The sequence below is a fragment of the Piliocolobus tephrosceles genome, chromosome 20, assembly GCF_002776525.5.
Source record: "Piliocolobus tephrosceles isolate RC106 chromosome 20, ASM277652v3, whole genome shotgun sequence".
NCBI classification, from domain to species: domain Eukaryota; kingdom Metazoa; phylum Chordata; class Mammalia; order Primates; family Cercopithecidae; genus Piliocolobus; species Piliocolobus tephrosceles.
This window is the reverse complement of record NC_045453.1, coordinates 6,948,475-6,962,764: the sequence shown is the minus strand read 5'-3', so window position 1 is coordinate 6,962,764 and position 14,290 is coordinate 6,948,475. Positions and strand designations below refer to the sequence as shown.

The 14,290-nt window shown below is 43.2% G+C and overlaps 1 protein-coding gene across 1 annotated transcript in view; it reads right to left on the bottom strand.

Moving 5' to 3' along the window:
* ASIP (agouti signaling protein) overlaps nt 1–8,703 on the bottom strand; it is a 98,504-nt gene extending 89,801 nt beyond the window's left edge. The window contains exon 1 of the mRNA XM_023220455.1: nt 8,592–8,703. Within this exon, the coding sequence (XP_023076223.1) occupies nt 8,592–8,662 (71 nt within the window). The 5' untranslated portion in view covers nt 8,663–8,703. The remainder of the gene's footprint in view (nt 1–8,591) is intronic.
* Nucleotides 8,704–14,290: the final 5,587 nt, after the last annotated feature.

The following is a 14,290-nucleotide window of genomic DNA, read 5'->3' as shown; positions in this document are numbered from 1 at the left end:
ATTAAAGAAATGTGACATTTCTACCACCTGTATGTCAGGGAACAAAGTAATACCTGTTTCACCAGCCTCCACACTTTCCTTTAAAGTATTTAGGTTTTCTGGTTCAAAGAAGCCTCCAGCTTGATTTGTTGAACTGTGCCTCTCGGGAGTTGAAGGCAGGAAGTGTTCCAGGATATGTGCACATGGGGGTGCATGCTGCTCTGTGAAGGAGCCTTGCACTTGGGCCCCATTCCAGTCCCTCCCTTACCAATTCAATAGGAGCCTGAATCAATGGTGGACTCAAATATATCCCTGAAAAAGAGAAGAAAGGAAGCTGGGCAGAAGTTGCATTCAGGACTGGGATTGCTCAGGACTGGGGCTTGCAAAGTCTTGCTGCGAAGCACTTCCTCAAGTCTGCACTGTCCCCAGGTGGCCACACTAGAGCCCAGCTCTGCACTTGGTATGGAGAGAAGACTGTATGGGATGTGTGTGTTTCTTCCAGTTAGAGTTCTTTGGGACTCATCGGTAACCCTGATGAGATACAAAATTCCGAAGGAAGAGGAAGCCTTAGTGAGGAAGGGGGTGAGTTCTGTTTACTCTGAAGTACCTGTGGAATACACTTAAATATAGATATCTAGGAATCTGTCAAAATAAAAATCTAAAGGTCAGGAGAGAGATCTGAACTAGACACGCAGATAGGAGTGTTATGATCATATATGTAGTAATTAAAACCAGGGGAACAGATGAGATCACCCAGGGAAAACGGGAATAGAGACAAGGGCTGAGTTCCAAGGACTAAACTCTAGAGTGGGCTAGGAAAGGTTTGGTGATATAATCTTGTATATTTTTCTGGGGCTTTGGAATTTCTCAACTCATTACCATACTCATTATCTTTCATACTCATTATCTTAATTCTCATCTGGGAGGTTCTATAAAATACCTGGTAAAACCAGGTATGACTGGGATGATGCCAACACTGCAAGAAATCCCATCCATTGGAGAGGCAGGAGGTGGGGCCCGGACACGGTGGATATCACGAAGGATAGTGATTCCCAACAGTAGGCTTGAAGCCCCAGGTTAGCATGACACGGAATGACTCTAAGAGCACTTGAAGCTCTTGCCTAGACTCTTGGTGAAGAGCATAGCTGGTCTGTGGCGCTGGGTTAGACAAGCTGTTGCAGGACAGTGGCTGACCTGACAAAAGCTCTGCAGCAGGGGTTTATCTCCAGAAGCAGGGGCAGCCTGCCTGTCTCTGCGTGTCCTACAGGCAGCAGTCCACTAGACCGAACTGAGGAACGGTCTTCCCAACTGGGAAGAAAGGCATCCTTTCCAGAGACAGAAATAAAGCAGCAAGAGTACTTGCTCCTTTCTGAGTGACTGGGGTTGGTGGGAGACATGAAAGCTGACCTGGCCCTACGAGGAGAGGTCTGTAAGGCAGAGGGCTAGAATGCAAGGCAGAGATAAATGCAGTGAGGTGACTCCTTTGGTAGAGTCCCCACTTTCTTCAATTTGTCTCACCTACTCTGAACGTACTTCCTCCCGTAGTATTTCGGAGCTTCCCGGTGTTATATGTGTTATTGTGCACCTGTTCACATGCTCCCTTGAGTTCCTCAGGCTGTTCATCCGTGTGGCTTCTCCAGGGTTTGCCTAATACTTAGGGGGAGCAGGGCCAGGTGCAGTGGCTAACGCCTATAATCCCAGCACTTTGGGAGGCCGAGGGTGGGGGATCACCTGAGGTCGGGAGTTTGAGACCAGCCTGACCAACATAGAGAAACCCCGTCTCTATTAAAAATACAAAATTAGCCGGGCTTGGTGGCGTGTGCCTGTAATCCCAGCTACTCGGGAGGCTGAGGCAGGAGAATCACTTGAACCCAGGAGGCAGAGGTTGTGGTGAGCCAAGATCGCGCCACGGCACTCCAGCCTGGGCAACAAGAGCAAAACTCCGTCTCAAAAAAATCATAGGGGGAGCAGTTAAGCTACCTGCGTGGACAGAGGTTCTGGGCACCAGACCATGGCTCTGCTCCTTATTGCTTGAGGTTTTGTTTAACTGCCCTGAACCTCAGTATTCTCATCTCAAAAATGCCTCAGGTTGTTGTGAGAATTAGAGAATACTCAAAAAGCCTAAATTAATGATAGCACTCGACAGTGTCATTATTGTGACAGTTTCATCTACTACAAATATATTATCTTGTCTTTTTAGAAATTTCCACCATTAAAATGACTCTTTAGGTTAAAGATCTCAGAGCCCTAGCATAATGCTTATAGGGAGAAGTATGATTCTTACTATACTGTTAGTCGTTATCATGATCCTGAATTGGTTTAGGTAAAGCAGAGGGCAGGAATGGGTCACAAACAGTAATTTTGTTTGGGCTCGGAGTAGGGGAAAGAAGTGTCTCCCAAACTTCAGTCATTTGAATAGCAACGTCAGGATATCAACCATATCCCCAAGCCAGCTATATTATTATTTACTCAATATTTTTCTTCAAATCAACTAACAACTTTTCCAAAACATAAATGCATTTGTGTAAATTGGAAATTTTATAGCATGTTACTGTCATTTTTCATAAACAATACAATCCTAGAAAAAAATTAATAAAACGGTGTCAATAAATTATAAATACTGTCAGCAGAAGAACACTCCAGGCCTAAGGTCTATTTTCTTGATTGAAAAGGAATATATTAAAAAAGAATAAGTTTTAGAATATGTTAATGACATATCAACCCTTACTGAAACTTTCTTCTAAATGAATCCAGGCTTGAAATCAAATCAAAAAGGGAATTACTTTTTCATGATGTGATGATTTTATGCTTGTCCATCTATCACCGAAAATCATCTTCTGTTTAACTTAAATCATCTCACACACCACCGGCGGTACATGTCCTAAGCTTTTGGAGACAAAAGGGCTGAAAGCAGGCTAACGAGTTCCACAAGTAAACTGAAAAAACTAAACTGGCCAACATCACCTCCTTTACAGGTTTGTGTAAATGCTCTACAACCTTTTGTAAAATTTCATCTTCGTATCCCCTTTGGGAACGAGGATAGAATGGCACACATAAATATGTTCAATAAATATCGGGATGCTGGGTATGGGTAAAATGGTAGCAGAACAAGTCGATATGAATAAGACCCTGGAAGTCTGAGGGGAAGACGGGTTTTCTGAAATACACTCCCTCATCTCCCACCTCCCAACAGTAACAGGCTCAGCCTGAAGTCAAAGCAAGATGTGGAAATGCCATACACAGCAGAGGAGAATTGGTTCTAAGGACTGAACTATATGAATAATACTTATTTCTCTCCTATTGGACTTGGAGATCTGGCTTTTGATAAATAACTATATTTACTCTTGTAATGGTCCAGCCCCATTTTCAAGTGATAGAACAACTCCAAAGTATCTTTCCCTCTTAAAGTTCATTTATAGTAAGTGATGTGCTTCACGTGTGTCTTGCACTGAACTGAAAACAAACCATCAAGGAACACTCCTCACCTGCCATATCCAAAAGGCACTCTAGGTTTGTATCCATTCTAACATATCTTCTTGATTTTGTACAGACAACATTAGCAATTGATACATAACATCTGTCACTGCTGTTTATAAAATAAAATATCTGAGTCTCTCAAAGGCAGTTTAGGAAATTCAGGATCTCCTAAGAGAAAGATGAAAACACCATCAGTAGATTCTCAGCCCTAGGACAGGCCAGCTTAAAGTGACTAGGCCTGTGGACAGAGATTAAACTGAAAAACCTTATATACTTGGCCCTAGCCTGGAGCAGGGGATTGATTTTTTTCTCTGAGAAGAACTTTAGAGGCCAAAGGAAGAGACAGATTAAAAAGAAATTGCTCTCTGAACAGTTACACAGCTAAGGCAAAGATTTCAGAATTCTAGCCCATGAATCTTTCTAAATCTAATTAAGCCCATGATCTTAATTAGATTCCATAGGATCTAATTAAACTAAAGAGCTTCTGCACAGCAAAAGAAACTACCATCAGAGTGAACAGGCAACCTACAGAATGGGAGAAAATTTTTGCAATCTACTCATCTGACAAAGGGCTAATTTCCAGAATCTACAAAGAACTCAAACAAATATACAAGAAAAAAAACAAACAACCCCATCAAAAAGTGGGGAAAGGATATGAACAGACATTTCTCAAAAGAAGACATTCATACAGCCAACAGACACATGAAAAAATGCTCATCATCACTCGCCATCAGAGAAATGCAAATCAAAACCACAATGAGATACCATCTCACACCAGTTAGAATGGCAATCATTAAAAAATCAGGAAACAACAGGTGTTGGAGAGGATGTGGAGAAATAGGAACACTTTTACACTGTTGGTGGGATTGTAAACTAGTTCAACCATTATGGAAAACAGTATGGCAATTCCTCAAGGATCTAGAACTAGATGTACCATATGACCCAGCCATCCCACTACTGGGTATATACCCAAAGGATTATAAATTATTCTACTACAAAGACACATGCACACGTATGTTTATTGCGGCACTATTCACAATAGCAAAGACTTGGAATCAACCCAAATGTCCATCAGTGACAGACTGGATTAAGAAAATGTGGCACATATACACCATGGAATACTATGCAGCCATAAAAAAGGATGAGTTTGCGTCCTTTGTAGGGACATGGATGCATCTGGAAACCATCATTCTTAGCAAACTATCACAAGAAGAGAAAACCAAACACCGCATGTTCTCACTCATAGGTGGGAACTGAACAATGAGCTCACTTGGACTCGGGAAGGGGAACATCACACACTGGGGCCTATCATGGGGAGGGGGGAGGGGGGAGGGATTGCATTGGGGAGTTATACCTGATATAAATGATGAATTGATGGGTGCTGACGAGTTGATGGGTGCAGCACACCAACATGGCACATGTATACATATGTAACAAACCTGCACGTTATGCACATGTACCCTAGAACTTAAAGTATAATTAAAAAAAAAAAAGAAAGAAAGAAAGAAAGAAAGAAAGAAAGAAAGAAAGAAAGAAAGAAAGAAAGAAAAAATCCTACTGCTGCCAAAGCTATCTCAAATTCCAAAGTCAAATATAAGTCAGTTGAGGATTGTCTACTGTCTAGAGAATTCTTGCCAAGCTCCCAATAGAAAAATGAGAGCTGGCCTCATTATTAAATCATGTCATCATCAGTGGCCCATTTTCTTTCCAGCTTTGGTGATGACATCCTTGTATCAGCAGAGTAGAGTTAAATTGTCAGATTCCCGAAGCAATTTCCCTTTGGACTTACCTGTAGGTATTACTGAGTAGGAAGGATTGGTGAACTCAGGGTCCAGGCTTTGGTTCAGTGACTTCGGTAGCCTGACCAAAGCTATTCACTCCCTTCACGTTGCTTTTTATGCAACCCCGGGCTGTTAATGACTTCCAGCTGTGGGGCGATCCCTCTGACCACTCTGCCTGGCCTCCCAGATCGTCAGTGCTTTCATGTTTAAGAAGCCTCTATATTTTCCTGCTCCATGGCCTTCTCTGCCTCAGGGCTCCTATCTCCCAGGGTGCTGACAACTCAGCAAGGGTTTCCTTGGTGTGAGTTCTTTTGCTTATGGCAACTGAGCTATCACATTTCTAATTGGGAGCAGCCTGAAATTAAGGTGCAAAAATTAAATTGTGGAGACTAAAGGCATTTGGTGCAACTGAATTTCAGGCAAAGTCTGAAGTTCCCTGGAGTAGAGCTTGCTGTGTGGGGGCCTCCTACCCATAGCTTTGGAGCACTTTGATAATCTGAAATGTCTCTTAGCCTTGTTAAAGCCCTGGTAGAGCCAGAATCCAACAGATTTTCCGAACTAGAACTCCATCTGCTACCATTCTCCAAGTCTGAATCATGGCTTTGCCACTTACTAGCCGTGACCTCAGACAGGTTATGTAACCTCTTTTGGCCTCACTTTCCTAAGACGTAAAATGCGGGCAATGAGACTTATTCTACAGTGCTAATGTGAGCTTTAAACAAGCTATGATATGTATAGCACATGGTAGATGCTAAATGAACTTCACTTCCCTTAACTCTACCCTCTACATTTTAGAGGAAATCTGTTTACCTGCCTTACCTCTTGCTTAGTAGACAGGATGAGGCTTGGGTTGAAGAATATATTACTGAGGGGCAAGTCTAGAAAGGATGTGGGGTGGATACCGTAGATAGTCACAGGGATTGGTGTTTCTCTTCCTCAAATCCTAGGTCGTAATGATAAGACTAAGTGATTCTCTGACTTCGAGAATGCTTGCAATGTTCATTTCTGGGACAAGTCTCTCAGTAGGCACAACCAGAACTTCTTGTTAACATAGCCCAGCCCAGAACCTTGAAGATGGCAATGATCTTAATCTTACAGTATGGGGTGGAATAAGCTAAGCCACATATACACATGGCTTTTATATATGGCTCTTAAGAGCATACGTAGTTGTCACAAGAACATGACATTTCCAGATCTATATTATGGATAATAATTTACATGACTATCAACTTTTGAAGCAGGAATCTTCTCTTATTCATGTTTATTCTCTTAAGTACATATGGCTTTGCATGTCGAAGTTGCTCATTAAATCAAATTGAATTGATTCAGTAACAAAGGACATGAAACTGAAGGAAAAAATGGAAGTTAAAATTGTTGATGAGCAAGATTCAGACTGACCGAGAGAAACAAGAGGAAACCAAAGCTGAGCGGTATCTTGTCTCTATACCAGGCTTTGTTCATATAACTTTTATCTATGGACTTTCATTATCTTTTAGAAAGTTATCATTGCCTTAGAAGACTAGCTTAGGAATGTGTTGTTAGTAGGACAGCTGGCTAGAATAGGGGCTGGAATAGATAGTCTTATTCCTAAAGTCATGCCTAGTTACCAGAAAGTGAGACTCTTCCTCCCTGATTCCCTCCATGGAGTGGGTTAAGACAACAGTGTGCCACCAGCCATTGTTTTCTTTTTCTCTTCATTTTTTTAGTAGAGGTGGGGTCTTGCTTTGTTGCCCAGACTGGCCTTTGAACTTCTGGCCTCAAGTAATCCTCTTCCTGCCTCTGTCCCCTAGCCATGCCTGGCCCCACCCGCCATTGTGTATTGCCACAGGGCTGAGAGTTTGGCGGAAACCCCCTCTGCCTGCTCTGCCTGGGAAAAGCAGTATCCCTTAAGAGAATTTAAGTTTTAAGTCCATTGTTACCTCTGCTGTGTTTTGTCCTTGGTAGGCATGGTGTCCCTAGCTGGGCATGGTGGTGCGTGCCTGTAATCCCAGCTACTCAGGAAGCTGAGGCATGAGAATCACTTGAACCTAGGAGGCAGAGGTTGCAGTGAACCAAGATCATGCGACTGGACTCCAGCCTGGGAGACAGAGCAAGACTCCATCTCAAAAAAAAAACCACCACCACCACCACCACCACCACCACCACCAACAACAACAACAACAACAGAGCAAGACTCCATCTCAAAAAAAAACCAACAACAACAACAACAAAAAACCATATACTAAAATGGAATTTTATGGTATACAGTTCATTTTAATACATGTCTATATTCACATCACCACCACCACAAACAGGATATAGGGTATTTGCTGCTGTAGTTCATTAGTTAAAATTCTCCTTTTCCTTTTCCCTTAAGGCTTGGTTTTGCTACTTTCAGGCTTAATTGGTATGATATACATATATATATATTTTTTTTTTTTTTTTTTTTTCCTGAGAGCTGAAATGTAAGTGTTCCAAACTAGGGGAGAGAGAACTAGAGAAAGCGATTTACTCTTAGAATGGATTGGGGTGTTTATAAACGGTTTTTTGTTGTTGCTGTTGTTGTTGTTTGAAACAGAGTTTAGCTGTTGTCGCTAGGCTGGAGTACAATAGCATGATCTCAGCTCACTGCAACCTCAGCCTCCTGGGTTGAAGCGATTCTCATGCCTCAGCCCCCCAAGTAGCTGGGATTCCAGGTGCCCGCCACCACACAGGCTAATTTTTTTATTTTTAGTAGAAACGGGGTTTCGCCATATTGGCCAGGCTGCTCTCGAACTCCTGACCTCAGGCGATCTGCCTGCCTTGGCCTCCCAAAGTGCTGGGATTACAGGCGTGAGCCACCGCGCCCGACCCGGGGTGTTTATTCACTGCCAGTGGGGTTGTTTCCTCTATTAGATTTTAACTCCTGAGTTCAGGGGCTGTGTCTTATTCACCTGTGTATCCCCACTGCCTAGGGGGTCCATGGTGGCTGTTCAATAAATGCTTACTGATTGATATATAAGTCAAATATAACCAACATTGCAAAGTGTTACAGGTGTGAAATTGGTGGTACAGGTAATAAGCACTAGAGAAGCTCAGAACAAGACATCATTGTGGGCTAGGATGGTCAGAGAAGGTTCTACAGAAGGGGTAGAAATGTTTCATGAAAGAATTTGACTCTCCGGACAGAGATGGAATGAAATATAGACAGTGCACAGACTTCCAATCACTTAAACTCTGAGAGCCTTACTTTCTTATTGATGCAAAAAGTGTTTTTAAAATGAGAAGAGTAAACCTACATCATAAGCAAAGAGTAAATGAGACAGTTATATAAAGTAATTAGCACAGAATGTGATACACACAAAAGAATTTTCTTTCCTCTGTACTTTTACTGACCTGTATAGCCATCCCATTGGATTTGAAAGCTTTCCAGAGTCTTCTGGAGCTCCTGGTGCCATTTCCTTCATAGCTGCAGGAGCTTTCCACACACCAGAGGAGATATTCCTGAAGCCAGGGAGGCTTTGTTCACTCTCTGTGGATAAATGAGATAGATAAGTACTCTACATACTTTTTATTGTCTATCCTTGAGCACATATGACTATGTTGGGCATAAGGACTTTGGCTAGGCAAAACATTTCCAATTTTATCTCCATTTCTACCTCACAAAACTTTACTATTAGAAGAGCTCTGGTAGGGCTCAGTGGCTCACACCTATAATTTGAGCACTTTGGGAGGCCATGATGGGAGAATCACTTGGGGCCATGACTTTGAGACCAGCCTGGGCAACATAATGAGACCTATCTCTACAATTAATGAATAAATTGGCCAGGCGTGGTGGCACATGCTTGTGGTCCCAGCTACTCTGGAGGCTGAGGTGGAGAGGATTGCTTGAGCCCAGTAGGTCAAAGCTGCAGTGAGCCATGATCGCGCCACTGCACTCCAGCCTGGGCGACAGAGAGAGACTTTGTTTAAAAAAAAAAAAAAAGTGGCCAGGCGCGGTGGCTCAAACCTGTAATCCCAGCACTTTGGGAGGCCGAGACGGGCGGATCACGAGGTCAGGAGATCGAGACTATCCTGGCTAACATGGTGAAACCCCGTCTCTACTACAAAAAATACAAAAAACTAGCCGGGCAAGGTGGCGGGCGCCTGTAGTCCCAGCTACTCGGGAGGCTGAGGCAGGAGAATGGCGTAAACCCGGGAGGCGGAGCTTGCAGTGAGCTGAGATCTGGCCACTGCACTCCAGCCTGGGCGACAGCGAGACTCTGTCTCATAAAAAAAAAAAAAAATTCTTGGAGATAATATAGTATATAACTTTTGTTTTACATATTTAAAAAAGCAAATTTAGCCTAAAGCAATTAAGTGATCAGTTAGTGGCAGAACCGTGAAATATACTTGGGTGTCTTTTGATGTCTTACCCAGTGCTCTTTCCAATTTATCAGGCTATTATATACTTCTATATGTTGGAAAGTCCCATTCACTTTTCACATTTCCATCAACATTGGCAACCCAGTTTTTCAGCGAAATTCAGAGACATCCTATACCTTTGGCTTGTTTACCAAAGGACTAGGAAGATCGAGTGATTGATACAAGTTGAGAATCACTAATCTGAAAATCTGAAATGTTCCAAAAGCTGATGCTTTTTGAGTGCTGACAGGAAGCTCAAAGGAAAAGCTCATTGGAGCATTTTGGATTTGGGATTTGGGATGTTCAATCAGTTCACTGAATTAACCATTTCTCTAAGGAGTCCTGGTTCTATGAATAATTTTTTAGGCTGGGCACAGTGGCTCATGCCTGTAATCCCAGCACTTTGGGAGGCCGAGGTTGGCAGATTACTTGAGTTTGAGACCAGCCTGGCCAACATGGTGAAACTCCGTCTCTACAAAAATACAGAAATTAGCTGGGCATGGTGGTGCGTGTCTGTAATCCCAGCTATTCAGGAGGTTGAGGCATGAGAGTCACTTGAACCTGGGAGGCAGAGGTTGCAGTGAGCCAAGATCATGCGACTGGACTCCAGCCTGGGAGACAGAGCAAGACTCCATCTCTAAAAAAAAGAACATATACTAAAATGGAATTGTATGGTATACAGTTCATTTTAATACATGTCTAGATTCACATCACCACCACCACAAACAGGATATAGAACCATTCCATCCCCACAAAAATTTCTCTTGTCCGTTTATTTATTTATTTATTTGAGATGCAGTCTCACTTTGTCGTCCAAGCTGGAGTGCAGTGGCACAATCTCGGCTCACTGCAACCTCAGCCTCCCGGGTTCAAGCAATTCTCCCGTTTCAGTCTCTTGAGTAGCTGGGACTACAAGCACCCACCACCATGCCCTCCAATTTTTGTATTTTTATTAGAGACGGGGTTTCATCATGTTGGCCAGGATAGTCTTGAACTCCTAACCTCAGGTGATCCACCTGCCTCAGCCTCCCAAAATGCTGAGATTACAGGCATGAGCCACCATATCTGGCCTTGTCTATCCTTTTGTAGTCATATTCCATGTCTTCATCCCCATCCCTAACTAACCCCTGGCAAGCACTCATTTTGTCTCCATCATTATGGTTTTGTACTATAGTTTTATCTTTTTGAAGATGTCATTAAAGTGGAATAATACATTCTATGAACTACGAAATCATCAAGGAATAGAGATATCTTCTGTGGTAGTGTTTTAAACTACACACAACACACACACACACACTCTTCAATCTTCTGAAATGACTGAAAGTAATGACACACTGATATCAGGGTATGTGTGTGTATATGTCTGTGTGTACTAAAACACAGCTATATACACATCTGTATTGATCTTCTGTATCTATCCATTTACATATATATGAAAAACATGACATCATACTGATACCTCCAGTTCCAATCCAACCCCACAGAATTCATTCTGGCCTGCCCCTTTTCTTTCTTTATAACTTCTTTCTCTTACGTGATAAACCTGGTTCTCATTATTGAATATATTTAGTTATTTATTCAATCTTAGTATATACATAGAAGTAATTTAAGAATGCTAACCTGTACCCGATGTAGGGAATAAATTTACTAATTAGAGTACAGTATTTGTGTACAATTTTTCATCTTTAACCTTCTAGATTATAGTCAAAATACTGTTTTCCAAAGTTTCTTCAGTTAATTCTTTTCTGTCCACCTCAGAGTGATAGTATTATTCATTTGTAATAAAGTTAGGTTTGTTCCTTTTTTATTCCATGTTGAGTTCACCTCACAACCTGATTGATTTTTTAAAAAAATTCTTTAATTTTGTGTATGGCAAATCATACCATGGTATTATTTGGTATACTTATTCTCTTATTCTTTTTTTTTTTTTTTTTTGATGGAATCTCTCTCTGTTGCCCAGGCTAGAGTGCAGTGGCACAATCCCGGCTCACTGCAACCTGCACCTCCCGGGTTCAAACAATTTTCCTGCCTCAGCCTCCTGAGTAGCTGGGATTACAGGAGCATGCCACCACGCCCAGCTAACTTTTTAGTAGAGAAGGGGTTTCACCATGTTAGCCAGGCTGGTCTCAAACTCCTAGCCTCCAGTGATCCACCTGCCTCAGCCTCTCAAAGTGCTGGGATTACAGTTGTGAGCCACTGTGCCTGGCCTACTTATTCTCTTACTCTAAGAGTCAGACAACAAAGTATACTCTGTGAAGAATAATTTCCCTCCTCCATTTCTGCTACCCTATTTCATCCCTTTTTTTTCCACCTATCCCCTGTAGGTAAACAATTTTATTAATGTCTGGTTTATCCTTCCTGTATGTCCTTTGCACAAATAAGCAGACACATGTATATTTTATTATATCCTTTATTACATAAAATGACACATACTGTAATAGTTTGCTAGAGCTGCCGAAGCAAAATACTACAAACTGGGTTGGTTAAACAACAGAAATGTATTGTCCCATATTCTGATAGTTGGAAGCGCAAGGTCAAGTTATTGACAGGTTTGGTTTCATCTGAGGCCTCTTTTTGACTTGTAGATGTTTGCCTTCTCACTATGTCCTCACGCGGTCTTTCCTCTGTGCACATGCTCTTGATATCTCTGTTCTCAAATTTCCTCTTTGGCTAGAATTATAGAGGAAAAAAAAGATTAAAAACAAAAAAATAAATTTCTTATAAGGACACCAGTCAGATTGAATTAGGACCCATCTTAATGGCCTCATTTTAATTTAATCACCTCTGTAAACCCTGCATCTCCAAATAAGAGTCACATTCTGAGGTGGTGGATGTTAGGACTTCAATATATATCTTTTGGCAGTAGGGACAAAATTTAGGCTATGACGCATGCTATAGGACACTCTTTTGCACTTCGCTTTCATGGAAACTGTGTCTGGAATTAGTGGGTTCTTGGTCTCACTGACTTCAAGATGAAGCCATGGACCCTCGCAGTGCTGCAGTTCTTAAAAGATGGTGTGTCTGGAGTTTGCTCCTTCAGACGTTCAGATGTGTCTGGAGTGTCTTCCTTCTGGCGGGTTCATGGTCTCGCTGTCAGGACTGAAGTTGCAAACCTTCATGGTTAGTGTTACACCTCTTAAAGGCAGCGTGTCTGGAGTTGTTCATTCTTCCCAGTGGGTTCGTGGTCTCGCTGGCTTTACGAGTGAATCTGCAGACCTTAGCTGTGAGTGGTACAGCTCTTTAAATCAGCATGAACCCAAAAAGTGAACAGCAGCAACATTTACTGCAAAGAGCAAAAGAACAAAGCTTACATTGCTTGGAAAGCAACCCAACCAAGCTGCTGCGGGCTGTTTTGGGCAGCCCGCTTTTATTCCCTCATCTGGCCCCACCCACATCCTGCTGATTGGTCCATTTTACAGAGAGCTGATTGGTCTATTTTACAGAGAGCTGATTGGTCCATTTTATGGAGACCTGATTGGTCCATTTTACAGAGAACTGGTTGGTCTATTTTACAGAGAGCTGATTGGTCCATTTTACAATCCCTGAGCTAGACACAGAGTGCTGATTGGTGCATTTACAATCCTCTAGCTAGACATAAAAGTTCTCCAAGTCCTCACTAGGTTAGCTAGATACAGAGTACTGATTGGTGTATTTACAATCCCTGAGCTAGACACAGAGTGCTGATTGGTGTATTTACAAACCCTGAGCTAGACACAGAGTGCAGATTGGTGTGTTTATAATCCTTTAGCTAGACACAGAGTGCTAGACAGAAAAGTTCTCCAAATCCCCACTAGCTTAGCTAGATACAGAGTACTGATTGGTGTATTTACAAACCTTGAGCTAGACACAGAGTGATGATTGGTGTATTTACAATCCCTTAGCTAGATATAAAAGTTCTCCAAATCCCCGCTAGACTCAAGAGCCCAGCTGGCTTCACCTAGTGGGTCCCGCACTGGGGCTGTAGGTGGAGCTGCCTGCCAGTCCTGCGCCGCCATGCACCCATACTCCTCAGCCCCTGGGCAGTTGATGGGACCCAGCACCATGGAAGAGGGGGTGGCACTCGTCGGGGAGGCTCAGGCCACGTGGGAGCCCACTGTGGAGTGGGGGCTCAGACAAGGTGGGCTGTAGGTCCCAAGCCCTGCCCAGCGGGGAGACGACTGAGGCCCAGCAAGAATTTGAGCGTGGTGCATGCAGGCCTGCAGTGCTGGGGGACCCGATGCAACCTCCGCAGCTGCTGGCCCAGGTGCTAAGCCCCTCACTGCCCTGGGCCAGTGGAGCCGGCCGGCAGCTCCGAGTGGGGGGCCCTCCGAGCCCGCACCAGCACCCGCCGGAAATTGCGATGGCCTGTGAGTGCCTCCCGCCCACGCCTCTCCCTCCACACCTCCTGGCAAGCAGAGGGAGCCGGCTCTGGCCTCAGCCAGCCCAGAGTGGGGCTCCCACAGTGGAGTGGCAGGCTGAAGGGCTCCTTAAGTGCTGCCAGTGTGGACGCGGAGGCTGAGGAGGTGCCGAGAGCGAGGGCTGCTAGCACATTGTCACCCCTCAAAATCACTCTGTGTCAGTTAATAGAGATCATCCTGATACTATTTTACCGTTGCATAGTACCCCATTGTGTGGCTATTCCTTGGTTTATGCACCCACTGTCCTGTGCATAGGTATTTAGGTTGTTTCTCATATTTTACAAATACAAACAA